General features: G+C 40.8%; 1 protein-coding gene across 15 annotated transcripts in view; it reads right to left on the bottom strand.

The window, feature by feature from the left end:
- The window catches only part of RBFOX1 (RNA binding protein, fox-1 homolog 1), a 1,165,955-nt gene that overhangs the window by 1,020,364 nt on the left and 119,160 nt on the right, over positions 1-26,431 (bottom strand). For all 15 annotated transcript variants that reach the window (XM_017808961.1, XM_017808958.1, XM_017808962.1 and 12 more), the window contains exon 2: positions 8,035-8,094. In XM_017808961.1, coding sequence (XP_017664450.1) covers positions 8,035-8,094 — 60 coding nt within the window. The remainder of the gene's footprint in view (positions 1-8,034; positions 8,095-26,431) is intronic.

Below are 26,431 nucleotides of genomic sequence, written 5' to 3'. Positions count from 1 at the left end.
GTAAGAGAACCTCACCATTCATATTCCAGCTTCTCTTCAGCTCCAGCTCTTTGCCTTCATGCCTCACATTTTGTTACTACAGTCATGAAGTCTCTTATTAATGGAGATGGAATAACAAACACCCACACTCTGGCACATCCACTAAAGGCCTCACAGTTTTACTTTTCTCTTTACTGGTACTTTCACACATTTGTTTTCCATATTTCAGATGCTTGAGGCCTTGATAGCATCATTATAGAAATGTTTAATCAAACCCACAGTTTACTCTGACAATATTTGGCATTAGTAACAGCTATAACTCACTATAAACATTCCACTGGCAGCTTGCTCATGTGAGATTTTTCAGTAGCTTTCACGTAATCAAAAATCATGTGGCATTAATGAGATACAGACTTTAATTCTGAATTATTCTGCTGTGGCTTTTTGTATACACACGAGAAAAATTAGCAGATTTCTTCCAATCTTATATATAAATTTAAAATAAAACAGTAGCAACTTAGAAACCTTTTATTTTTCCTCTAGTAGGCAGGAGCCCCATTCTACTGAATTTTCAAAAGGCAGAATTAAAGATATGCCCCAAAAATGTGCAGGTTCAAAACCTGCTTAGAGAAAATCTTGGGAAGAATATTTATTACAGGTTATTAAAGGCAAAAATGGAGATTTCCAACAAGCCATTATAACTAGGTCATAAGTTGGGGAAATTCAGGAACACACAAAAAAGATTATTGCACATCTGCTTGTTCTTAGAGGTTTATAATAATTGTAACTGGCCATATTGGAATAAAGGATCATGCAGGATAGTCTCACCAGGTACAACCATTGTCATGCTCTTAACAGCACTTTCCATCTTACTTAGGCAGGAAATTACTGGCAGTTTTCTTAGGATGTAAATTGGAAAACACTGATGAGCAACATGCAGAACTCACAATTGCTTCAATTACTCTCATAACCCCTTTCCTTTTTAAAAAACATCAATACTAGAGATTGCTTTGGGGAGCTTATTTCATCCTGCATTCTTTTAATACTATTCTGCATTAAATAGATGTTTAGCCATCTCCTCAGGAGCAAACTTATCCCTCCACACATCCACTTCCTCCACAGCTCCTGTGGAATTACATGAACAGTCAAGGCAAGAGATCAACATCACACTCTATTTTCAGCCATTTGGTCTTCACCCTGAACACATTCAGACTGCCAGGATCTCCAAATGGGATCACTGTAAATTGTTTTAATTTCTGCCCACAATTTGTGCTTATGATGAACACACGCAAATTCATTTTAGCCGTGTCTGTTCTAACAGGTACCCACAAATCCTGATACTGGTACCCACAAATCCTGATGCTGGGGCTGACAGACTCCTACTAAAATGCTCCCCTTTTGGCAAGTGCCTTGGTCCTTCCTAAACAAACTGTCCCTGTGCTCCATGTTAAGGATATCCAAGTTGTCTGTGATGTGAGGACATTTATGCAATGACTCTTTCAGTGATCTCACTGTTTGCAAACAGTCCCTTTTTGAGAAGTGCAATATCAGAACATTCTGTTCTCTTTTAACTAAATAAGAAGAGGGTGATTACAGCCATTTGCAGGAGGTACCTGACAGGTGCTGGACTTTGCTGACTTGAATCCTTAGATGTCAAAATTACATCCTGTAAGACCTGGTATCATTTGACATTTATACAGACAAGGGCATTTTCCAGGCACGCTTGAGCTAATACAGCCAAGGGGACAGTGAGGGTCACTGAGCACTCCCAGCTAACCCACAATAAGGATTATTTCTGGAACAAAATTAAACTGCCTCAGCCATGATTTTCCCAGGATGCAATAAGACAGCACCCTCCAAACCAGACTGGACTCTCCCCAGGAAAACCACACTTCTATTGCCAGCGAAGCACACAGGCCATTCCACATGTTACCTAAATGGCAGGTACCTCATTGCAATCTCTGTCAAACTGGTGCTTTCCCACTAAAAGTAAATAACTTTCCTGACAATAAACCCCAGACATTTTATGTATCTGATATTTCTAAGCAGCAATTAAAAAAAAAAAACAAACAACTGAATAAATCTTCTGTCTTTCAATAAGGAACAGAAAAAAAAGCAAATACTCACAGGTTTAAATTAATCTAGTTTTTTTAAAAAAAAAAAAGTTTAAATGTTCTATATTCAAAAAAGCTTCTCTTCTGCTATTAGTACATACAGTCTCTGCCAGGTAAGAGCACTACACCAAATTCACCAAGAAACGCATTTTAGGCTTACCAGAGAGATGAGGTGAGCTGGGAAGCAGCAGTGGCAGTGTTTGCCTTGGCAAAGCAAACCCAGAGGCAAGCCTAGGAACCAAAGGAACTGAGTCCCAGGGTCCCACGTTTAGTGCAGCACAAACTGAATCCAGTGCAAAACATTTTTCCAGGAAGACAAGTTCTGAGCAACATGGCAATGGACGAGTTTCTGCTCTGAAGAACAATCTGGGAATCCTCAAAAAGAGGAGCAAACATTCCTGTACAGGCTGTGAGCTACAATTTCCTCCCAATTGTCACTAGATGGCATCTTGTCATCACGCTTTAAATCTCGCAGTTCATCATCACTGTCATCCCCCGTGACAAAAACCACTGAGCCGAGTGTCCTGATGAGATTGCAGTTTGTTGTAACACAGAAAATCCTGATTGGCTCTTAAATGCACCTCACAATTCACATGTAAAGGGATAGAACAACTATTAAGGGCAGCTACAAGGGGTCATTCTGGGGGTAGGCTGTAGGGAGCTTGTCTAATTTATATTCCTCATCCAAAAGTTTCTACTGCTGGCTTTTAGGAGTATGTTTTCTGTTTTGAAGTTTTCTTTGCTGCTTGGTTTTGGGTTTTTAAATCCTGGGTATTGATGCTTACAAAAATTGTTAACATGGGCAGAAGGCGGAATAAAACCAAAGAAAACATTAACTACTATAAATACTTTTCAACTTCATGATGGATTGATTTATTTGCCTCTAAGAGAAGGATAAAAGCATCAAAAATAGTGGTATGGGATTCCCATGACACAGCTAAACAGAACTGCTTTGATGGGCAGCTGTACAATGGTTTAGAGTCTTGCCTGTGCAAATATTCATGCAAATGGAAAAGATTCAAAGGACAAGGAAGGCAAAATTATCACATCCTCTTTAGTTTCACTTGAATTATGTAAGTAGAGATTTACAAAATGGCCGTACGAAATTTATATTTGTACCTTATTTATTACAATCTTTTGTAATAAAGATTGCCACCTATGGGAGTACTCTCCACCCCACAACCAATTTAGTGCTGCTGGCAGTGAAAACCCTCAACTTTTGTGGAGCTTTTACACAACTTTGATGCAGACACAGCCTTTTCTTGCTTTTTCTTAATCTCTATTCATTGATTCTTAGATTGTGAGGGTGCTCACAAGATCCTCCCTGAAAGTCTGCTAAATTCCAATATTTAGAACTACCAAAATTTGATTACTGACAGCAGCAAAGGCTTTTGTTTTTCTCCTTTGCTTGTTCTGCAGTTCCTTTCAAGAGAACTCCATTCATGTAACCCATGGGGTGGCTTCCGAAATCTTTCAAGTAGAAGAGATGTGGGATGAAACCTAATTGAGAGCCTTCCCCTCTCAGTGTGGCTGATCCTTTGGGAGCAGCAACCAAAAGAAAAAACTTCCACTGACTTTAATCATACACATCCTTTCCTTTGAACACACTTTCCCTCTCTGAGTTGAGCTGCTGTCCAACCCCAGCTTTTCTTTCCACACCAAAACTGCAAATACTCAAGGAGGTTCAAGGATCCTTTATCAAACTTTACCTGGCATTTCAGCAGGTTTCTGGATTCACCTGCTTGTTAGCAGGTTGGAAATTGTTTATTCTTATTTTATTTCCTCTGACTTTCACCTCCATTGCTAAAGCACAGAAGCAGAAGGACCTCGGGTAGTGAAAGGCAGGCAGGCTGCTGGAACAGGGAATTGCTGGGCATCATTTCTGCTGCCAGACAAGATGACACCAAACTTGATTGTAATCAATGAAACCTCAAAATGTCAACCTCTGTCAACTTATCCTAGAAGTCTGCTCTTCTAGGAGTAATAAATCAGTTCCAACACTGTACACACCACACCATTACCACTCCAGGCAAAGTTAACCCTGATAACCAACACTCAGCAAGTTATGCACCTGATTTAGTAACAACAGACAAGTGATAACCTGGTGGAAGAGGAAAAGGGTGTTGATATATTACAGGAATTTGAATGTAAGAATAAGTTGTTTGCCTTAATTTCATTTATATTTAAGTAGCATTTATGATTGGAGGGTTTTCTCTATACAGCCTGTAATAGTTGTATCATTTAGTAATGTTTAGATGTCTGTCTCATCACCTAAATGATGTTGGAGTATTTTCAGAAGTATTACTATATCCAGTTAATATAGATTACAATCTCTAGTCTGATGGGATAAAAACACACAGCCATGTGCATTAACAGCAAGCAAGAGCACTGTAAAAAATGGAGATGTAAGGAACAAAAGGTTCTCTAAGTGCTTCTGACTTCTCCCATCTGCTCTGGATCAACACAGCAAATCATTTTGTTTGTCTGGATACTCAGCTGAGTAATGGGATGTAAAACCTGACAAAATCTTCCCCCATTAGGCATCTCAGGGGAAGTTTTGCCCTCATGCTGAATCCCACCCACTATAAACAACTCTCTGATCCTTGTGACAGAAATGTAAAAAATCTCCTATATTTTGCAGTAGTTCTACAGATTAGCGTGAGAAATAAAAACAAGTTTAGCAAGATTTCCCCCAGATTTATTTTTGTTTTACTCTCACAAGTCAGATCAGCTCCCAAGTGCCATTTGAGATGCCTGCACGATGCACTCTCCCTTCTCCCCTGAACGGGAGACTCTCCCCTCCCACCCAACACTTTATCCAAATGCTCTGTGATGATGCTCAGGGAAGAGTTACTTTTTTCAATTCTATTGTTGTCTCCCTGGTAGTGACAGGTCCATTTAATGTTTTTTTTTTTTAAGAATTCTGGTGCTCAGATACATTCCATTCAATAGAAACATGAAATTTAAAGAAATCCACTTTTTTTTTGCAAGCCATTCTCCTCAGCTAATAGTTATCCCTCCCAAAGCAGCAGCAGAGATGAGGTAATTTCAGGTACCAGCACATTTCTATTCAGATCACAGGCAGCAATTCTTGCAGTGATTTTATTTCGCAGCAAAAATCATTATTGTCCCCACTGAATTACCCTGAAGAGTCCTGTTTTACTCCCACTACCTTTTCTCAGCATCTCTTGATTAAAAAGAGCGCATGATATTTGTTATCAAATATCAATATATAGACAAGAGTTTCAGAAATGGAGACTGGGGGAAAATCAAAGGCGTTTTAGAAAACATACACCTTGAATAAGCAGGAATGAGATTTTAAGGAAGCCCAAGAGAAGAGCAGGAAACTGCAGAGAGAAGAGAACAGCACTTAGAGGAAGCCATGAGGAAAAGGGACAGAAATGGCAGGATCCAGCCCAAATCCAGATTCAGACTGACAGTAATTTTACAACTTCCTAAAGCTTCCAACTATCATTTTTTCAGTTGGATTTCCTTAGCTCTGCAGGTATAACCAGTTGTCTGATGAGCTTTGAGAACAAAGGGTTTTAAAAGGCTCAATCACTCAGCTTAATGAAAACATCCTGAATTATTTAACAAACAATCTATTAGGCAGCTTTAGCTCTCAAGAAACACACAGTTTGATAGATCTGAGTCACTGCTGTAGTTTTATATCATGGCAACTCCAGCCCTTTCAACACAGTCTCAGTGATGTAACCCAGGAGTGAATTCAGCCTGAGATGCAGCTGCATTAGACTTTCATATAGGATCTGTCACTAAGAACAGGAAAAGCAGCCAACAATTATTTAAAAAAAAAAATACCTGAAAATAAGCCTTTCAGGCTCTGGAACTGGGGTATTATTCAATAATTCATTCTCAGATCCATTTGAATTCTCATCTGTCAACTCTCCTTTTATTACCAGATTGTTCTATAAGCAATGATCTGGCAACACATTTGAAAAATCTATGTATTCCTTCTCATCCATCACAACAAACTATTTTCCAAGCAACAACAGAGACAGTGTAATTTCAAGAGAAATAGGCTCAACTCTTAGCTCATTATTTTTATGCCATGGTTGTGTGGCATAAGAAATATCATTGAAAACAGGAAACCCTTTTCTCTTCCCATCACAACCTCTTTCAGTACATCAAAATGCACTCCGAGCTGTGCCTTTATAACTCTTCCCATTGCTCAAAAATATACAATAATTAAAAGTCTAAGGTACTGAGGCTCAAGGAAGACAGCTGAAATGCTGCTTGTTAAGTCACTGCTTCGAAGTCTGAGGACACTTTTCTTACAGACAACAGCAGCTAAAGGATTGAATAATAAAACAAATTTAAAAATTACAGCTTCCAGGGTAAGTCTGACCACCAAATTCTGCAAACCCCCCACCTCAACCCCTCTTTTTCCAAGGGAAGAGGGAGCTTTTCAATATAAAATGACAGGTCTTCATCAAACCTTGTCCTGTGCTTGCAGCAGACCATTTTCTGTTTTAGAAAACACATTCAGCCAGAAAAACACTACATCATTCATCAAAACATTCATTTTTAACCGGCACAAACCTAATTTCAATGCAAATATATGAAGCACAAAAAACCAAGTTTCTAAAAATAAACCTCCACCTCTCAGAACATTATTTTCCAAGTTCACTTCTGACAGACAAGCAGAAAGGTTGTGACTTTGTGTAGCAAGGTGTTCTGGTAGGAGATATCAGAGTCACTGCAGAAAGAAGTATTGAAAGATACTCTTCCGAAACTCAATATAAGAATTCTGTCAATCAGCAGATAAATTAAAATATTCTGTATGCTTTTTCACCTCTCAAGGTATTTTTGTATTTCTGTCAGTGTGACTAAGCAGCTTCAGAAGTCAGTGATGTCTGAGTGAAAGGCAGTGTTCATTTGGAGAGAGTCCAACCACCTCCTCCTTTCAAGGAGCTGTTAATGTTTGATGTTCATGTTTAAAACTGCATTGATCATGCCTGTAAACAGGAAAAAAGGGGTTGCCAAACACTTGGAATACCGTGTATTTCCTTAGTCTGACATAAGTCCACATTCCTATGACCTCAAGTCTGAAGAGATACAGCTTAGATAATCACAAGAGAGGAAAAAAACCCAAATGTGTACAGAATGACATAATATCAATTCCTGGCACTGTCCAACGAGAGGCACTTGGAAAGGCCCTATGGCAAAATATTACTGTTTTAGAGAGAGAAAAAGAAGACTAAAGGGACTTGAGTGCAATGAATTATTAACTCTTAGTGCCATCAGATGGAGCTGAGTATCACCAGCACCTCTGTAAGTCAGGCCTACAACACCTCAGCATAAACTTGTTTTATGGGGCACATTTCCTGCCAAGGTATAATATTCTGTGGAAAATGAAGTGTGCAGTAGGGAGACAGGTTATTCCCATCCTTTAAGCCAGGTTAAAGTGGTTCCCTCTCGGTCCAGCCCTGCTCAGTTTTCAAGCCAACAGTGGCATTGCTCTTGGGAACACTTTGCTCTTGCAACGGCACCAAACTAACCCAAATTCTCTTCTCTGGTTTTGTATCCACCCTCCTCTGAGGAAATCACTGCCATATGGAATTGCAGTTGTACCCCACCCTCCCATTCCCTCAGATTTTACCCCTCCTTTGCACAGTGTGTGTGTTGAGATGATACAGTTCTTAGCACCCAAGATAGAGCCACTGGGCTCTATTCTAAGTTCATTAATAAATGAACTTAACTGCAACAAATCTAATCAGTTTTCTTCTCTTTGGTAGGACAGACATTCCCTATCCTATATATTCATGTATTAAAGAGCATTTAGGCCAATTCAGGTGCAGTCACTTCAAAAGCAGCAAGATGTCCCAGGTAACAGTTCCAGTGATTGATGACCGAAACAGTTTAAAAGAAGATCTAAACTCAGTTACAAAAATCTAATTATTCAGCAAAACACTTTACTTACTGGACCTTGAGGACTGTTCTTGGCACTGGAAACCAGAGTCATAACATCAGATTTATAGTCCTGAAATGAGAAGAGGGGGAGAAAAAATAATCAGATTAAACATAATAGTTGACACTTCACATATCAGGAGTGAAGACCAACACTGAGCACCACTACAATTACACTCAGAGGAGCCATTAGTAAAACATTTGATTATGGAGATTTTCATCTTATGCCTTAGACCTTTTTTACTAAATTACACGCTTTTTTGGGCTTACTGCAATGATCCCCAAGAAAGCCAGTAGTCTTATCCCTATTTTAGAAGGCAGTGGGGTGGGAAGGACAGGATGATGATACAGCTGCTGGCCTTCAGAAACTCAGCTAAGTACTCCAGAACTTCCTGAACTAGGCCTGCACAACCTCAATGTGAAATTTGGATGAAGTTTCTCAGCCACTCAAAATTCCCTCTTCCAAAAAACTACTTTCTATTGCATTAGAAGGACTTAAAGCAATATAAAATCCCTAGTTTTCTATCCCTCAGGAAGCTTCTCCTACATCCAGACTGGCATTCCACAAATGAGGACACAAAGTAGTTTGGGGTTGGGCTTGGCTTTGCAGTTACAGCTGAAGAGACCAGCATGCAGGAAAAAAAAAAACAGGAATATTACTGCAGTACAGGCAGCGTGAGAATAACCTGCTGCACTGCTGTTATTGCAACACAGAGACAAAGGCTTGGAAGGGTTTTAAACAGGCTTTAGAGTGCCACAGTATCTAAATACAGGCACAATAAATACAAGTGGAAGATTCAGTTAGTAATTAAAACAGTTCTGTTTTTAAAAGGATATGCTAGAAAGCAGTTGGCATGTTAAATTTTTGTCTCTTCCCTAATGGATACAGCCACTACATTCATATTTATATTTTGAAAAGGTCTCCCAGGGCTGACCTCCTCTTGTCTTGCCTTTCCTGTCAATAAGATCAGATTTACATGTCAAAGCCAAGCTATTAATGTTTGGAAATGCAAATCTGCTAAGCTGAAGTTGGGGCATGTCTGACCATGACAGCAGAGAGTAACTGCTGGGAACTTCTTTTAATTGTTAACATCAAGTGTGCCTCCAGATCCTAAGCTTCTAGATCCTTTATTTATAGGAGATGTGCTGTGATCCAGTAGACAGACAATATTTCAGGGAGTTGATAGTAATTCTCCAATACTTCACTCTGAGCATCCACTAGTCCCTGAAGTGTATAAATAGGACTATCACCTGCTCTCCCTTCAGCTCAGCCACTGTAAACCTTAACTGCTTCTTAGGAAATGCCAAGAAATGGACTTTACAAGATCTACATAGACGCCAAACTACCATCAAAATCACCCCACAGACAAATCCCTGCAGTCCAGTTCCATGTTTCCCACAAAGGAAAGCAGTCACTGTGAGAAGCTTCAAACTGAGAGTGACATGGAACAAAACCACCCAGCAAACCTTCTGCTTCCTGGCCCCTGTATAATTTGGTAGTGCCTCCACATCCTCACCCACTGCTGTGCCCCTGAGAACCTGCAAAGGTAGGAAGTGCTCAGGTTTTCTTCGGGTTTACTGATTTCTCCTTTCTTCTGCTCCTCCTCCTGAGCTGCTCTGTGTTATTGCTCAGCCACTCCACTCCTGCTTTGCTGGGCACATCCTACAAACCCAGCCTGCACAGGGAGGCAGCGGAATTCACCTTCAACCATTTGTATTCCGTTCCCATTCCCGTTCCCTCTCCCCTCCTTGGGCTGCTCCCGTTGCAGAGCTCCCGTGCTGACCTGGGATCGCAGCTCCCCCGTGCTCCCAGAAGGCACCGTGGGACTCCAAACCCTTCCTGCAGGGCTGCTCCTCTTGGGAAGCTCCCCAGGAGAGGAAGGCTGGCACACACACAGACACAGCACGTTTTATTTTACACAACCCTTTTCCAGAAGGCAACATCCCAAGTTCTAAATAAATATGCCATTTTAAGCAGGTATTTTGCAAATATACTCTTTTTCTGCCCACCCCACCCCAGCTTATTTCTAAGCCTTGCACTGAACTAGTAACAAATAATTAAACAGCTTTGGACCAGTGTTGCATATGGGGCACTTCTAGGGAAACTTGTGATGCTCCATACTAATAATTCACTTGCCACACGGGGTAATCCAGGGACATTGAGCCAGAAAATAAAAGCAAATTAAGAAAAACTCCTCAGGTCAAGGTTATTTTCAGGGGGACAGGGAATTCCAGCAATAGTCCTGGCTAATCTAAGCCTGTCAGCAAGAGCCTGAGTGCCTTCCCCAGTAGTGCCAGATGCTTGGACTGGTACCCACCAAACAACCCTCTCCTCCTCCTGCACCATAGACTGAAATAATCCCTCACTCTCCACAGCTGCAGTAACAGCATTCAGAGGCAGCTTTCTGATAGACAAGAGAGATTAATTCCCATAAAAATGTTTTTCACATATAAGACACTTTCCTCTACACCATTTCTCTATTTACAGCAAACAAAAAATTGGCTTGTAGAGTTACATTCACACTCATTTTCAGGTAATATGTCATAATATCTCATACATGTTCAGGTTATGCTAGGTATTATGGCACTGACAAATCATTTAACTGTGTACTTGTCTTGGAATCTACAGGAAAATGGAAATTACAGGGATTCAGCACTGCAGCACTTGCAGCTGCACAATAAAGGGAAACTTTCTCCCTCCTAGAGAGCTATACTTCATGTTCCTATCAGTGCCTCCTCCAGGTAATTTCTTTTAGGTCTCTTGTTTCCATTAACATTTGTATTTTGAGATAATTTCTGCTTGGTACCTGAAGGTGGAATTGCAACAACCATTTACAGGCTATTTTGTTATCAGGGTCTGTTCTGCTACAAAGGGCAGCTGTGCTGTGTCCACGCCAGGCTTTCCAGAACTTTCTTATGATTTCCTTTCCTAGCCATCTGCCCTCAGAGAAATCATGAACTAGCATTAAAACACTCCCTAAATTTTATATGGGGCCCAACCTTCTCCCCACCCCTCGCATTGAAAGTTTGGAGTAAATGTCAGCTAACAGACATTACTATCCATTCTTCTGCCTTTAATGGGAAAAATAAATTTTGGCAGACTGTCCCCAGCGTTAAAAGTCTGAGCAACTCCCTGGGGACAAAAAGAATCAATGCAAGAAAGATCCATATTTTCTTTCTTGGAACACCACTACTTCCAGCAATTTATTTGACTGACTATGCCTTCTATTACCATGTAAATTGTTTCAGGCTGCAGGAAAAAAAAAAAAAAAAGTATTAATCTCCCCTCAGTAAGTCATAAAATAAAGAAATCAATTTCAAGGTCAATTGAGTCTAAATAACACCTGCTGCCCTTTTTGTAACATGCAGACTCCTCTGAAACACTAAGTTGCTGTCTATGAAGGCATCAGGACGTGCTGTCTCACATAAATCAGGGTGGTGTATGGTCCAGTCCAGCCTATTTGCAGGGGACAAAACTGGGGCTGAAAAAACACCTTCAAAACAGGTCCCTCCTCATCACACATTTTCAGCATAAGCACGGGGCTTTGTGGCAGAAAAGAAAGCTGAGGGACCCTGGTCTGATTGCACAAGGAGCTTGTATCTCCTGAGGTCCTGGGGACATCAAGGGACTCTCAGCTCTGTGCTGGAAGGATTTAGTTCCATAAAGGGTGAGAAACCTCAAGCAATAATTTCATAGACGGGGAAAAAGGCAAAAACCAGTAGTAACAAGAAGAAATCTTTTCTTCCTCGAGTGGAAAGCAGAGTGGAATGACGAAGAATGGAAAGGAAATAGGGTGATGGTTGTTTTTCCCCCCCTCAAACCAAGAAAACTCGAAAAATTCTCTCCTGCTTTCACAGAAGGAAAATTTTTAAGTGGAAATGCATTTCTCTTTGGGTCAAAAACCGTCCTACTTTTCTTTTAGCTGTACTTAATGGGTTTTTACTGTAGCACAACACTGCATTTGATGATTCCACAGCCCTTTTCCTGGAAAGTTTACCTTGAACTCTGTAACCTGCCTGGGCTCTAATAAAAAAGCTCCAAAGCCACAGCCCTGGGTGGACTGGTCTATGTGTTTCTCCCCTCTGTGGCAGTTCTTTCCCATAAGATCAATAGTTTTTCCTTCCCCAAGTCCAATTCTCACCAGTGCTGGTGCCTCTCTAAATACAAAGGCCCTGACAGAGTAATTTTTTGAGCTGCCAGGAAGAGTTATCTGGGACAAAACTGAAGCTCAGGGAGAGGATCCTTTCATAACAGCCAAGATATTCCAAGTCTCTGTAGCACCCATCAGTTGGAAGTTGAGGAACATGTCGAGCTTGCCAAATAAAAATAGATGAAAGAGATTTTTGGTTACAGGCTTTTTCTTTCTTCCTCTGGGTCCTCCAAGCAGAAGAAAATCTAGACAATCAATGCTCAAGCAGCAGAAGTTCCTGAATGAAGCAAATATCCAGATTTTCTGGAAAGGGGATTCTTGTGTGATTTCTATGATGAAAATAAAACAACGTCTTGAAGGCTTTTGAAATGGAATGTGGATCAGTTTTTTATTTTTATTAGGTATTCAGTGGTATATTTATCTGGGAAAACAAATTTCACCTAAATAATCAAAATATAACTTAATGAACCCTAAGATTTGTGTATATTTATAGAGTATAATGATTCCCCTGTGATATTATACTGGTGAAAAGGAATGTTTCTCTTTCCCAACTGAGAGCACTCTGAATCAATCAAAGGTTACTTAGAAATAAAATTTGAAAATACAAATTCACGGAACAACCTGCCATTTGTTGGATATAAGAAAATGTTTCTTTGTTGAAATCCATGGTCCTGAATCATATTTAATGTAAATTTCTCTGTGAAATCTGACTGTCACAAGCCAAGGATAATGGTTGTGTGCCAGAGCTGCCAATATACTGATTCAGCGAGTCAAGAAACAAGGTGAGATTTACTAGAATTAATAAGCATATTAATGTTATATCATGGAAAATTATACAAAAACTCATTTTGCAGCTGAATGTGTCTAATAGCATGAGACTGCATAGTAGGAAAACAAACAGAAGCCTGACACAGCCATCCAAGAACCCAAGAGATTAGATACGTAAGGAAAGAGTGACTTCTAAAAAAAATGGTTTCTTTGTTGAGGTTAAAGGAGCAAATACAAACACTAACAGAGATACACAGCAGGAAAGAGGAATACAAGACCTGTAAGGAACTTTTTTAAAACAGGAAATTATCTTTTTGATGTGCCAAGCAGAAGGTTCAAAATCCTGACTGATGAAGCCCTGGAAAGAACATGGAGAGATGTTTCCTAAAGATGAAGAACATAGAGCAGTGCAAGAAGAAACCTAGAATATTCCCTTGTCTGCTCTACTGAATTGTTAAGTATTTCCTAATCCTCAAATAGTCCATGAAGTGGGTAAATTATTGCAGGATCTGCTGTGAAACCAAGTTGAAAGAAAAGACAAAACAAGTCGAGAGTTAAATTAATACTTTCAAAATGTAATCACAAAGAAAAGGGTGAAGATGAGCCTGTCTGACATTGCCCATCATCTCCTGAGCAGAATTGCTTCAGGTTTACTGAGGCAGAAGCTTTCAGTAACCTACAAGTCTCTCAGGAACGTTTTTCTGGGAGTATTAGAAGACAATCAGGAACAGAATCTACAGAGCAATGGCAATCATCACCCAGGTCTCACAGTTTGAAGAGTTCACCCTTGCTCTGTAATAGCAGTAAACATCCCCCATATCTCAGAAAATGAGTCCTGCCCTGGGTACAGGCAGTACTGATTAGTACAGCTCCAATACAACATTTCAGCTGAGTTCTGATAAGAAATAAAAAGTTTTTCTTTGTTGGAAGCTTAGAGAAATCCAGCTGGGCTGTAATTCTACTCAAACCAGTCTCATATAATGTCTCCTATGACTCCTGAAGTAAAGAGTTTCATGCTGGAAGTCTCACAGAAACATTCTCCCATGGCTCTCCAGCACAGAAACATCTCATCAGGAAATGCTCAATTCATGAACTATCCAACCTTTTTATTAACTGAGTTAAAGACAAAAGGAATACACCCTCAATGACATTTCAGCTGAGTTCAGATAAGAAATAGAAAAGTTTCTGCCTTCCTTGGAAGCTCAGAGAAACCCAGCTGGGCTGTAATTCTACTCAAACCAGTCTCATATAATGTCTCCTATGACTCCTGGTTTCCACCAACCAAAGCAAAGAGTGTTGTGCTGGAAATCTCACAGTAACATTCTCCCATGGCTCTCCAGCACAGAAACATCCCACCAGGAAATGCTCAATTCATGAACTATCCAACACTTTCAGTAACTGAATTAAAGACAGAAGACCAGACACAGGAAAGGATCCTCATTATTTTTCCCCCAGGCATGGAAAGATTTCTTATACTGCAGAGTTTTCAACCAGTGATTATATTTTAAATTTGTTACCTGTCCTATCACAGAAACAGGAAACAATCTTCCTTAGAAGACACTTTTGAAGTGATTCTATGGCATCAGTCAGAATGGAGCAATGCACAAATCCCTGCACCAAGAAGTGCTAAGTGCACAGCAGTGATGTCATGCTATAAAAATACACTGCAGACTTTGCATTCTCCTACCCCAAAATGCTTAAATGACTTACATGCAAGTTTTCTAGGACTGAGACTTCAGAAAATAGTCAATATAAGCATTATTATCCCATAACTGGAAACAGTTCTATGAGTCTGAAGTTCACTTATTTTGGGTTGGTATCTCTTATTGTAAAATAAACAAGCACCTACATGGAGTATTTTAGAAAAAAGACCAGAATGTACTTTGTTACATGCACATGAAGGTCCCTCTGTAGGGACTGCTGCTACTCTGACATGACAGTCTTGACTCAGAAAATACATATTTCACTGAAAATTAGCAGTTTTTACAGGCTGAACCAGGGCTTTAGGAAACACAGCTCACTGCTTCCCAGCTCCCAGGTGGATACCACACAGCACCATCCAGCCTTCCAAAGCATTCTCATTTTTCCTTCCTGCTACGAGTCATGGATGGATTCTACATCCATGACTTATAAAGGATAAGGACTGATAAAGATATATATGCTAAATATTACTGTATTAAACCTCATGGTGTGATATCTGACAAGTGACTTTCCCTCATCTCCTGGGAAGTTCCTCCTTTTTAACCCCAGGTTTGCTTTATTCAGAACAAATTGTAATGCATGTAGCACCTCTTATTTGTTAATACATTATAATAGGTGTTCTCTGAATGCTTTTTCAATGGACAGATGCAATTCTAATCTACCTTTGCTCTGAGCACTTGCTGTTTTAGCAGAGATTTCTTGTAGCATGGATAGAAAACTACAGTTAAGTATTTCAATTTTCCTTGTACTACTGTTATTCACGTTATTTTTCAGGAAGGTTGATGAGGCCTGAAATAACAGGAGATTTCTTCCTTTTATTGGAGAAATACATATAAATGCAAACAAAAGTGAGGAATCAATTCAAAATCCTAGGATAGCTCTCCAATAAATAAAAGTAAAATGAAAATTCAGTTGCATGCAGTTATTACAAGCTCATATAACTCTCTGCCAAGATAGCACTTACAGCTCCGTGTTTATTTCTGTCACAATAAAATGAGGAATGCTCTATCAGTTGGAACTGGATTACAATAAATAAGATTCAATTTAAGAATAAATGGCTTGAGTCCTGAGGGCAATTTAAAATTTGTATATTTAAGAAAAATAAATCTACACTTCTCGCAAGAAATAATACTTTGGACAGTAAGTTTATGAAGGGGTACAAGCTGTGAAATTATGTAGCTATTTCTAACGTGCTACAGCACGTGCCAGCTTAAGAGAAACAGCAGTAAAATATAGGAACCACAGGAAAGGAAGGCAGAAGCTCTGGGGAAGTGCTGCAACATGCAGAGAACTGGATGCACCAAGATTAGAAATTAAGGAAAAAATCTTTGTATCACTTGTCCACAACCCACTCCCTCCCCTTCTGCTGTGGGGTTAAGCCTGTTTTCATGACATGTTATGGAAAGTGGAATAACAGCAGTGAAATGAGTTCTGCCTGAATGTTCAGTGTCTCTGGAGATGTTGGAACTCAGAGTGAAAAGACGTGACTGCATTTGGAAGTGAATGAGAACATCCCTCCATACCCCTCTGTGCTGGACCTTATCTTCTTCCCAACAATTCTCCTCAAAGAGGGCAGGGAAGGGAAACCCTGGATGGTCCAGAGCAATCAGATGTATCTAAATCTATGCCCCATAGAAACACTTTGAATTTTGTCACTATTTCAAGATCTCAAATGTATGAAAACTTTGAATGTTCATATAAAAACTTCCTCTTGCTAATGACTTGCTTTAAAAAGCCCACCATTTCTAAGCTATTTAACTGACATTTAAAGTGTGCATTGAAACGTATCAATTTATAACTGCACAATTTCTGTATTTCAACATTGAAATGTACCAGCAAACTTTCAACTTCCAGGGAAGAACAAATTCAGGTCAACAAAAACACGATGGGCCTGAATCAAAACTCCAGAAAAATGGAGAATCCTTCCATGGACTCAAGCTCGAGGGGGCAAACGGCAGTGGGGTGGCTGAGACAGACACAGCCAAGTTCACAGGCATTGTAATTCTGCTTAACTCCTGTGTCATTCCAGATTTTTATCTGTGCAACAGTTCAGAACAGAATCAATCATCTCTTATTCAAATGTGCTCCTATCCCAGGCACCACTCCCTGGCAAGCAGCAGTGCCATGACATACACATTAAACATTTTTTCTGAGGATGACATTTCCTATTTGTTAGGAGTCTCTAGTGTTTATTGCCACTGTGGAGGATGAATCCCTCAAACCAAAGGCACAGCAGAGCAGGTACCTGTATCCATGTGGGAAGTCAAAGGGCACATGCCCACAGAATGGAGACTGGACTTCCTTGTGGCAAGACAGAGAAATATGAGATCCACAACCTTGTCTCCAGCCCAGACCTTGACTTCAGGTGTTCCTGAGTATGTACTTGGCACAAACCAAGGCACAAAGGAATGGATAAGTTTCTATTTATGGATTTTAGGCTGTCCTTTGCAAATCTTAATGTGTCCATTTAAGATAAGGGAAGAAAACCCGTACTTAGGCTTTCTGAAGGTAAAATGCTTCCTTGAGCTGCTCTTTCTAATGATCATTGTTTTACTAGAGAGAGTTCAGTATCCACGACAACCTCTAAGCAAAGGATAAAGCTGAGAAATGCAAATGCATTCAAACAACCCTCCAGACCAGAAAAATTACATCCTTTCCTTGGGGTCACACAGAAAAGCAGCTGCAGTCCTCAGAAAGAGGGGAAAACATGGAAACAGCTTGGACCAAAGAGACCCCCCATTGCCCGTGTGGCAGCCCAAGCCAGCCCACAACCCAGCCCTGTTAATATTAACGAGGCTTCCAAACACAGGCCCCTTCACCCCTTTAAGTCATAGTGCTGAATCATGTCCTAAATAAGCCACTGAAATCAAACTTCTCCCCGAGCTAAAACTTCCTGCTTAAAGTCCCCAAAATGCTTTCATTTATTCACGATGAAACTTTCATCTCTTGCTGCTCCCTGAACAGAGCTGGGAATCAAAACCGTTTGTGGCTGCTTCAGCTTTCAAGGCATGAAGATGTGCAGCCAGAGCTCTAGATGGCTGTTAGCCAACACAAAATTGTATGTGACAGGCGAGAATTCACTTCGGAAATGGACATCAAATTCAAGGAATGATCATCTATAATACTTCCAAAAGAGACAGAACTTACCTAAAAACAAGCTTTCAGGAGGATTAAACAATTTCTGAAGAAGCTTACAGGGTAAAAGAAACATTTAATATAGTTCCTTCTGTTTCATGAAAATAACTTAGCAATTTTCTAAGTCTTTATTGAAAACTGTGTGGGGAGAATTATCACCAATTTCCTCTTGGTGATGGACTCTGCACTAATATTCAACTATAAACTGACATGGTTTCTGTCTCAAAGTTCTATCACTTCAGTTCCTTTCTCTCCTCTGCCAGAAGGGAGCTGTGTCAAGACTCAGTTCTACCCTCTCTACCCCTGTGTCAGCTTTCTATAACCCAATTATTGCCCATATCAGTTTATTACAATTTGATTAATTGATTCTCATCCACGTGTTCATGCAGATGTTCTGACAGAGCACAGGTCGAGCTGCAGAGTCTCCTCTAACACTGATGTCAGGATGAGTACATGCAGAATATATGTATCAAATAAACATGGGTTAGGCAGTGTCCCCTTTCTGTCTAGGGTTGAAATCCAGCACTGGGCAGGACAGCACTGGGCAGGACAGCACTGCAGCTTCCAGTTGCTGCAGATCCCTCTGCTTCTGAAGATCCAGGCAATAGTTAAAATCCAAACACAGCCTCGGTTCCAGATGAACTCTGTTTTATACCTTGTGTTGCTTGTCCAAGTGTCCCCCCACCCAAGGGGAGCTACATTTCAAGAGCCAACACTGACTCCCAGGGTTTTGATGTGCTTCAAACACAGAACTGGCTCCCTGGTTACTCACTAAAGCTGAATTTACATGGGAAGTTACTCTGTTTGTGACCTGCTCTGTTAGCTGAGGCTTACTGATCCTTAAATTAGAGTTGCTAGATTATAAATCAAATTACTAGTTAAAAAAAAATCATAGCAGCGTTAGAGCTCACTGTTTGGCAGGAGCACTGACTGTGCCTGTGAGGAAAGGATACTGCCTAAAATGTACATAGAAACAAAAATTCCTGTCCCAAAGAAAACTATTTTCTTTGCACATAGTGAAGTTTCCATTAACAACAGGCAGTTTGTAAATAACACCTCTGTAATAAAGTTTGGCTTTTTCTTGCTGAGTGCCCAGAGAAATGGTGGATTTTGGCACGTTTAATCTTTTGGCCTTTACTCTTTCACTCCTCAGGCACTGAAGCATAGGAAGCAATAGAAAAAAGATTATTGTCTTAAAGGAAATGTATGCAGATTATGGGACTTGATACCAGAAGCCACAATACCCCTTTCTATTCAGCCAAAGGACTGATAAGCACTGAGATTCCTACAGCTACTGTTCTCAGTGCAAGTGCCTGAAGGTGCAAACATGATTTTAATGCTAAGCTTAAGTTACATTTTTTTCCCAGCATAGCTCACTGTTTAATCACCTGGGGCTGCACAGAGACCAGCTCTATCTTCCTGGCTGTGCTCTTCCTGGAGGGAAGGCTAAGCTGGGGAATCAGGCAGCAATCCTCACCACTCTGCCTGCATGGATGAGGGAGGGAGGGGGAATGAGGAACAGGTAAAACCTGCTGAAATGAGTCCCCAGCACAACAGGGCTAACACTGAAATACTGGCACACCGGTGCTGGCTGCTCCCTGTTCTCCCACATTCATGTGGTATGGAATACTAAGAGCCAAACACTGGTCAGAGATGTTCTACCCCTACTTTTAAGTCCCTGGAACCTTTTCTGGGCTCTTAATCATGGAACTGAAAATCATTACGAAAATTAAGAATACTTTAAGGGTTTTTTTCTGGTTTACAACTAATATTTTCAGGATGAAGAGCTGTGTTTTAACAGTATACCTCTGAAATTGCTTGGCAATGCAACACATGCATTATACAAAAACTCATGAGAGCAGCAGCAAAGAAAGTGTTAAGACAGTGTCTGTAAACACTGAGGTTTTCCTCCTCTCAAGTCAGAGTGCCAAAATCTCAGACAAGGCCCAGTTGAACAGCTCCAAAGGGTCAAACAGGGGCTTCCCTGTCACTTCATTGTTCTCCTGGATCCTTCTCTTTTTTAAACAGCAGCTCTGCTTGTGCTTGGATATAGCAAGAAGCAAATCTTCCTCCCTGAGCATTTTGTGCTTACTTGCCAAGTCATCCTGTGAAACTGCTTAACTAGAATTTACAAGTCAATTGGTGCAGTGGTTACATCTGACACCCATCAGTCATCCTATCCTGCTGAGGACCAGTCCAGCTGCCTGCAAAACGAGTTATCAGTCTTTAGGGCACTGCCTTAACCAAACAGAAAGGGGCTCACAGCGGTGCCAGGTTGTCACTCTACATTTATCAACAAAAGGGAATAATTTTTAGGAAAATAATAATAAGCTCTCCTCGCAATACTAATGCTAAATGACCTGAAAAACTTTCCTAAGGGACTGAAGCCGTAGAACAAAGTTTCATTTTATCTTCATAGATCTGACAGCTCAATTTCCCAAGTTCCCAGGGACCTTCGGCAGTGCTGAAGAGAGGCAGTAACAAATGTCAGTGTTTACTCTGAGATCTCTTTGTTAAAGCTCTCTGGACTCAGCAGTCTCTTTAATAACCCTCTTTAGGCACAGGCAGAGCATGTTCTGCATAAAGCAATCAGGAGTGACTCAGCAGAGTGTGTCTATTATATTTAAACAAGATGGAATTGCTGTATTGAACTTACACATGTTGAAAGTTTTCTGACGTGAATTCAGACTCCTCAGCTCAGTGTGACCATAAGTTATCATTTGAAATATATTATAAAACTATTCATATTCAGTCATTTCCCACAAGCTCTCACTAATTCCTCACACTGGCTTTAGAAGCAAAGGGTTTTTCCTTCTGTGCAGTTTTCATGAAACAATCTTCAAAGCCCCCCGATATCCCCCAGATTCTTTAAAAAAAAGAAAGAAATTCAACTTGATCCAAACTGGAAGATCTGATTTAGACTCCCAGCAATCTATAAATGAGTGGTGAAAACATTTTCAGAACAAGAAAAAAACCCTGCACATTAACATTCACATCTGTAGTTTGAGACACCTTATGTGCTGAATGGAAAATATAAAAGGGAGGGGTATAAAGTAAATACACTTTATAGATGCATTCCAGTGAAATTAAGAGGATTAACCTCTTCCACAACTGGAAAAAAGAACATTTTCAGCTTTGTATTTTAGGGGAGGTGTTAACTGTGATTTATACATTGTCTTAAAAATGTTTCAATCCCATTAAAAATAAACATTTATTATGGATATAAAACAAACAAGAAGTGAAACCCTTTTTAATATTCAGTCATTGCTCGATGTGAGATGTGGCAGCATAAGCTACCAGACACACTAAAAACTGTATCTATGTGACGCAGAAGCAGATTTCCTACAAATTTTGTAGTTTTTCAAATCCAAAGGTGAATTACCAAATGCAAACTTCCACATAATTTACCTCATTGACGTATTCCTAAATTCCTTGTTTGGCAACAAGAGATCCATAAAAGAAAACAAGCAGATGCAGGAAGATTAAGCATCGAGTTCAACACAACTGAATAGGTGGTCAAAGCCTCCAGTTCCACAGGAAAATAAGAAACAGATTTCACTTTAGGCTTTAAGTTTACAAATAAGCAGTAAACATAAAATAAACCCTACATAAAAGGATTTCCTAGGAATTAAACTGTATAGCCCACTCCTACCTTGTCACTAAAACTCAAAGCTCCACTGAAATATCTGTACATAGCCCCTGACATCCCGCTGGCTCCTGAGCAAAACCACAGCACATAATAAATTATAAACACTTCCCTATCTTAACAGTTAAAACGGGTGTCATATTGGTTATGGTTTTCTTGGAGGGTTTTTGGTTGTTTTGGTTGGGGTTTTGTTGTTGGTTTTTTTTAAACTGATAATTCATTTCCATTGTCCTGAATACTCTCAGCATTGTCCTTGCATGATTGCAATCAAAGTCCTGAGATCACCTTATTAAACCTACTTAATAAAAAAAAAAATGCCCAACACTGAACTAGATCCAAATCCTTGGAGATCACAAATGATTGTATTCCCTCTTAAGACACTTCTGACATCAGTGCTGGTGAGGAATGCAGCTCTGCATCCAAGGACCACCACCCCAGTGTTTTGCTTTTGCTTTGCCAGCTGCAGTCCAAGACACAGCCTTGTGTTTTTCCATCGCTCTCATCTAAAGATCACAGAATCGATGAGGTTGGAAAAGACCTCTGAGATCATCAAGTCCAACCTTTGACCCAACCCCACCTTGTCACCCAGACCATGGCACTGATGCCACATCCAGTCTCTTCTTAAACACCTCCAGGGACAGTGACTCCACCACCTCCCTGGGCAGCCCCTTTCAAATGTCTGATCACTCTCTCTGGAAAGAGCTTCTTCCAAATGTCCAATCTAAACCTCCCCTGGTGCAGCTTAAGACCGAGCCCTCTTGCCCTACTGCTGGTTACCTGGCTCCCCCCTCCTGTCAGGGAGTTGTAGAGAGTGAGGAGGTCTCCCCTGAGCCTCCTCCTCTCCAGGCTGAGCCCCCCCAGCTCCCTCAGCCTCTCCTCACAGCACTTGTGCTCCAGTCCCCTCCCCAGCCTCGCTGCTCATCTCTGGCCCTGCTCCAGCACCTCAATATCCTTCCTGAACTGAGGGGCCCAGAAGTGGACACAGCACTCCAGGGGTGGCCTCACTAGTGCCCAGTCCAGGGGCAGAATCACTGCCCTGCTCCTGCTGCCACACTGTTCCTGAGCCAGGCCAGGATCCATTGGCCTTCTTGCCCAGCTGGGCACACCTGGCTCAGGTTCAGCTTCCTGTCAATCCAAACTCCCAGGTCCCTTCCTGCCTGGCCCTGTCCAGTCACTCTGTCCCCAGCCACGGGTTTGTTTGTGTTTGATCTTGCAAAGTCCAAGATCCAGCATTTGGTCCTGTTAAACCTCCTACCGTTGGTTTTGGCCCATCTGTGCAACTTGGGAGTGGCTGCTGGAAGGGTGGGATGTGGAAAAACCACCCCACTCCAGGCATTCCCAGCTTTCTGAATGCAGCCAGTGCATGGTCCCACACCAGGAACAGCTGCTGGAAGAGGGATCAGTAGCTAAAAATGGAGTAACAGCAAGTGATGATTTGTCAGGGGGGTGTTCACTTTTAAATAACATATCTGAGTCTGTCTCAAGAGTCACAATGTCCAGCCCAGGGCAGTCTTCTGACTGAAGAGGTGCTCAAGGATAATTACAGAGGTGGCCCAGTAATTGCACAGTCAGACTCCAACAAAAGCAAATGCTTTGACACGAACCTCATGAAAACTATTTTCCTCCTAATTAATGGATTTTCCAAGGTTTTCAAAAGCTGGTTCTACATTACAGGTGCTGAGGTGGTTAACAGCAGTGCAATGAGCAACAGAGGTTTCCTGCATCTAGTTTAAAATTAGAGCTTTTTTTAATTAAAAAAAAAAATAAAAAAAAAACTTATTTGAATTACCAGCACAAGGCTTCACTGAGCTGTCTTGATTTTCAGTATTTAATGAAAATAAGTAACCAAGAAAATATCTGGGGCTTTATTGCCATTTAAAGCAACATGTTTGATAAATTGGTTTCCTTTGATAGTACCTTTGGCCAAGAACTTTTTCTGAACACTACAACAACCAAAACAGGAGAGAAAAAGGATCAAAGAAAAGAAAATAAAGAAAAAAAAAAGAGAGAGAAAATAAGCAATGGAGCCAGAAGAAAAAGGCAGTAATTAACTTCAAAAAGGAGGATATGCAACTCGAGTCGTTCCTTAGGGCCATCCATCTAACCTGGTTTTAAAAGCCTTCAGTTATGAAAATTTCTCTTTCCCCAAGTCATTTATTCCATTTATTTCAGTTAGAAAGCTTTTATTAATGCCAAATCTCAATCTCTTTTGCTCTAATTTAAACCCATTACCTTTTGCTCTTTTCCCTGTGGATCTGCATTATCATCATTACCTGAATCTCAGCAGCCACCTTTCATGCATCTCAAACTGCTAGTACAGCTTCACGCATTTTTCTCCTCCTCATACTAAGCAACCCTAATTTTTTCAACTTTAACTCACAGGCAATGTGTAAGAGTCACTATTTTACATAAGTCTGGGCAGGAGAAGCGTGACAAGAATTGAAGTTGAGCCAGAATGTGAAAGATCTTGAATTTGTCAACAATTTTTGAAAGTGGCATAGCACCCGAACTATTAATATTTATGGACAGATACGCACACATATCTTTGCTTTTGTGATATTTTACATTGGTGGATCAAATCCGAATGGATTTCCGTACCTATTTATTTTTAAACACATGCCCACCTAGCCAAGCCAGCCCTCAGGACCAGAGACTGGTTTCTGAGTGCAATGGTCATTTCAAAATTCCCAAGCATGAGGTTTATTCAGCTGTCAGGAGCTGGTGGTTTTATTCAAGTCTGGAAAGCATGACCACAGACGGCAACTTTTGGCTGCAGCACCAGTTGCAGGGCCCTTCAGATGCAGAGCTTTCATTTGGCCCATAACACCAGAGACAACTGAGAAATTTAGAATCTGGTCTTTCACATTAGAAACTCAGCTCTGTCCTTGGAGATCCTGGATGTGTTATGTATCCAGGATCTGTGAGCAACAGACTGAAGGACACGGGAAAACACATCTTTTTGCACATTCCAACATCAAATTCCTCATGGCCACTCCTCCCTGACAACTCTGTCCCACTCTCAACAAACAAGCACTGCAGCTGATACAGATGGAAATACTCATACAGGTGCAGACGGGGGTTTTATCTGGAGAAATAACTCTTTGAACTTCATTAACAACTAAAGGCAGCAAAGAGCAAACACATTATTTGTCCTTTTTTTTTTTTTTTTTGCTTTGAAGCCAGAAATAGCAAACCCAGCAGGTGAAATCCTCGAGTCAGAGGAGCTAATGAGAAGACTATTCCTGTATAATGAGAGCCAGAGAAGTCTGTACTTGCATTAGCTTGTTCTATTCATAGTGTCTGCATCACTCTGCTATTTGGGCTCTACATACACCTATTCTATACCTACCAACAGCACCATTCCTAAAGTTTAATCCATGGAAGAGCAGTAGGTGTTAAACACTAGGCTGGCAGTTACATGATAGAATTCTCCACTCCTTCCAAAATCTGGTCACCTGTGCAAGGCTGAAGGGAGAAGCAAAACCACTACAAATTCAAACATGGAAATCTGGGAACTGAAAGGAAATATACTTCAAATTATGGATTAGCTTTCCTAATGAACTCTCTTTACAGCCCAACAAATCAGACATGTTCTGTGCTAGAATCAGTGCCTTCTTACAGCTATTCACTTACAACTCTGAATGCCAAGCAGGTTTTAATTTTATATTCATTAGCAGCACAGCATGAGAATAACAAAATATCCCTGAAGTTATCCAGGCCATAAAAACAAAATCCTTTCCTTGCATAAAGACTCTTTGGACCTATTTAGCCATTAGGTATTTTTTATTAATCAAGGAAAATAGTTCTTTGGTTGGAAATGGAGACCAGAAGTTTCTCCTGCTCAAGTGTCTTTTGAGCCACCAAGTCCTGAAGTGGAGGAGGCTGCCTCAGCAAGCCTGAGGAGCAGCAAAGTCACCTGAAGACTGGCTGCAGAATATTCCTTGTGCAGCAGTGATGCACAGGGGCCTCAACAAAGAAATCTGGGTTCCACTGTGCTTGGCATGGATCCTTGTCTTGGATAGTGTAAGCACAAAGGGAAGCAGACAGCAGGGAGAAGAATGAGGTTGAGGGAAAAATAAAGAGACTAAATCTGGTAAAACAAGCATCTGCTAAAGCACAGCAGCTACCCAGCCACACCAGGAGTGCTGCTGGTGTCACAGCAGAGTTCAGTTTTAACATGGTACTCACTGAGCACTAAAAAAAAAAAAATAAAAGTTCCCTCTGTCTTATAAAAAAAAAAATGTAAAGTAGTACACCTTTTCAAGAAATATAGGCATCAAATCTCAGTGAAATGAGATTCATTTGAGATACATTTAATGATTCATGTGGTGAGAGAAAAAAGGTCTGTAGCTGAAGTAAAGAAGAAAACTCCTAAGCATGGGAAAATGTTCTTAAAAGGCAGAATTCACATTCCAAGGCACTTGCCTAAATGGACCTCGCTTCATTACATGGATCAAGGCTCTCAGATTACAGTGATCCTTATATTTAATATGGATTATCTCTCACAGAAGCTCAGGCTGTGTGGTGGAGGAAAAAGGCAACCTTGTGAAAATGCTATTGCAGGTGAACTGGAAAGGGGGATTAGGAAAAGATGCCTTTCTTAAAGCACCAGCTGGACAAGTCCACCAGGAGCCTGGGAGGGAATTAAGAAGCTGGATGACATGGAACTTCAACTGAAGGTTGGACATTGTCAGATTGAAATAGTTAATGGCTTAAACGTTGTAAGATCACCAAAAGACTTTTGTCCACAGAAAAGAAACAGCTGCACAACCAGCAAAGCCCAACCCTCTCTGAATATGCCCACCAGGAAAGGACCTTCAGACAGACAAGTGGGTGCTCCTCTCCAACTATCCCAGGTGCCAAAGGGCACACCTGAAGCTACAAACTGGATTGCCAGGTGGGGGAAGAGGCAAATCCTGCAGGGTTGGATAACCCTTCTCATGCCAGTGTCCTCCCTTCCCCGATGGCTCTGCTGTAAAAACCCCTCTGGGGAGCATCCAAGACTTCTG

This window comes from Lepidothrix coronata, unplaced genomic scaffold (genome assembly GCF_001604755.1).
Source record: "Lepidothrix coronata isolate B3197 unplaced genomic scaffold, Lepidothrix_coronata-1.0 Scaffold24, whole genome shotgun sequence".
Lineage (NCBI taxonomy): Eukaryota > Metazoa > Chordata > Aves > Passeriformes > Pipridae > Lepidothrix > Lepidothrix coronata.
This window is presented reverse-complemented; position numbering and strand designations above follow the sequence as displayed.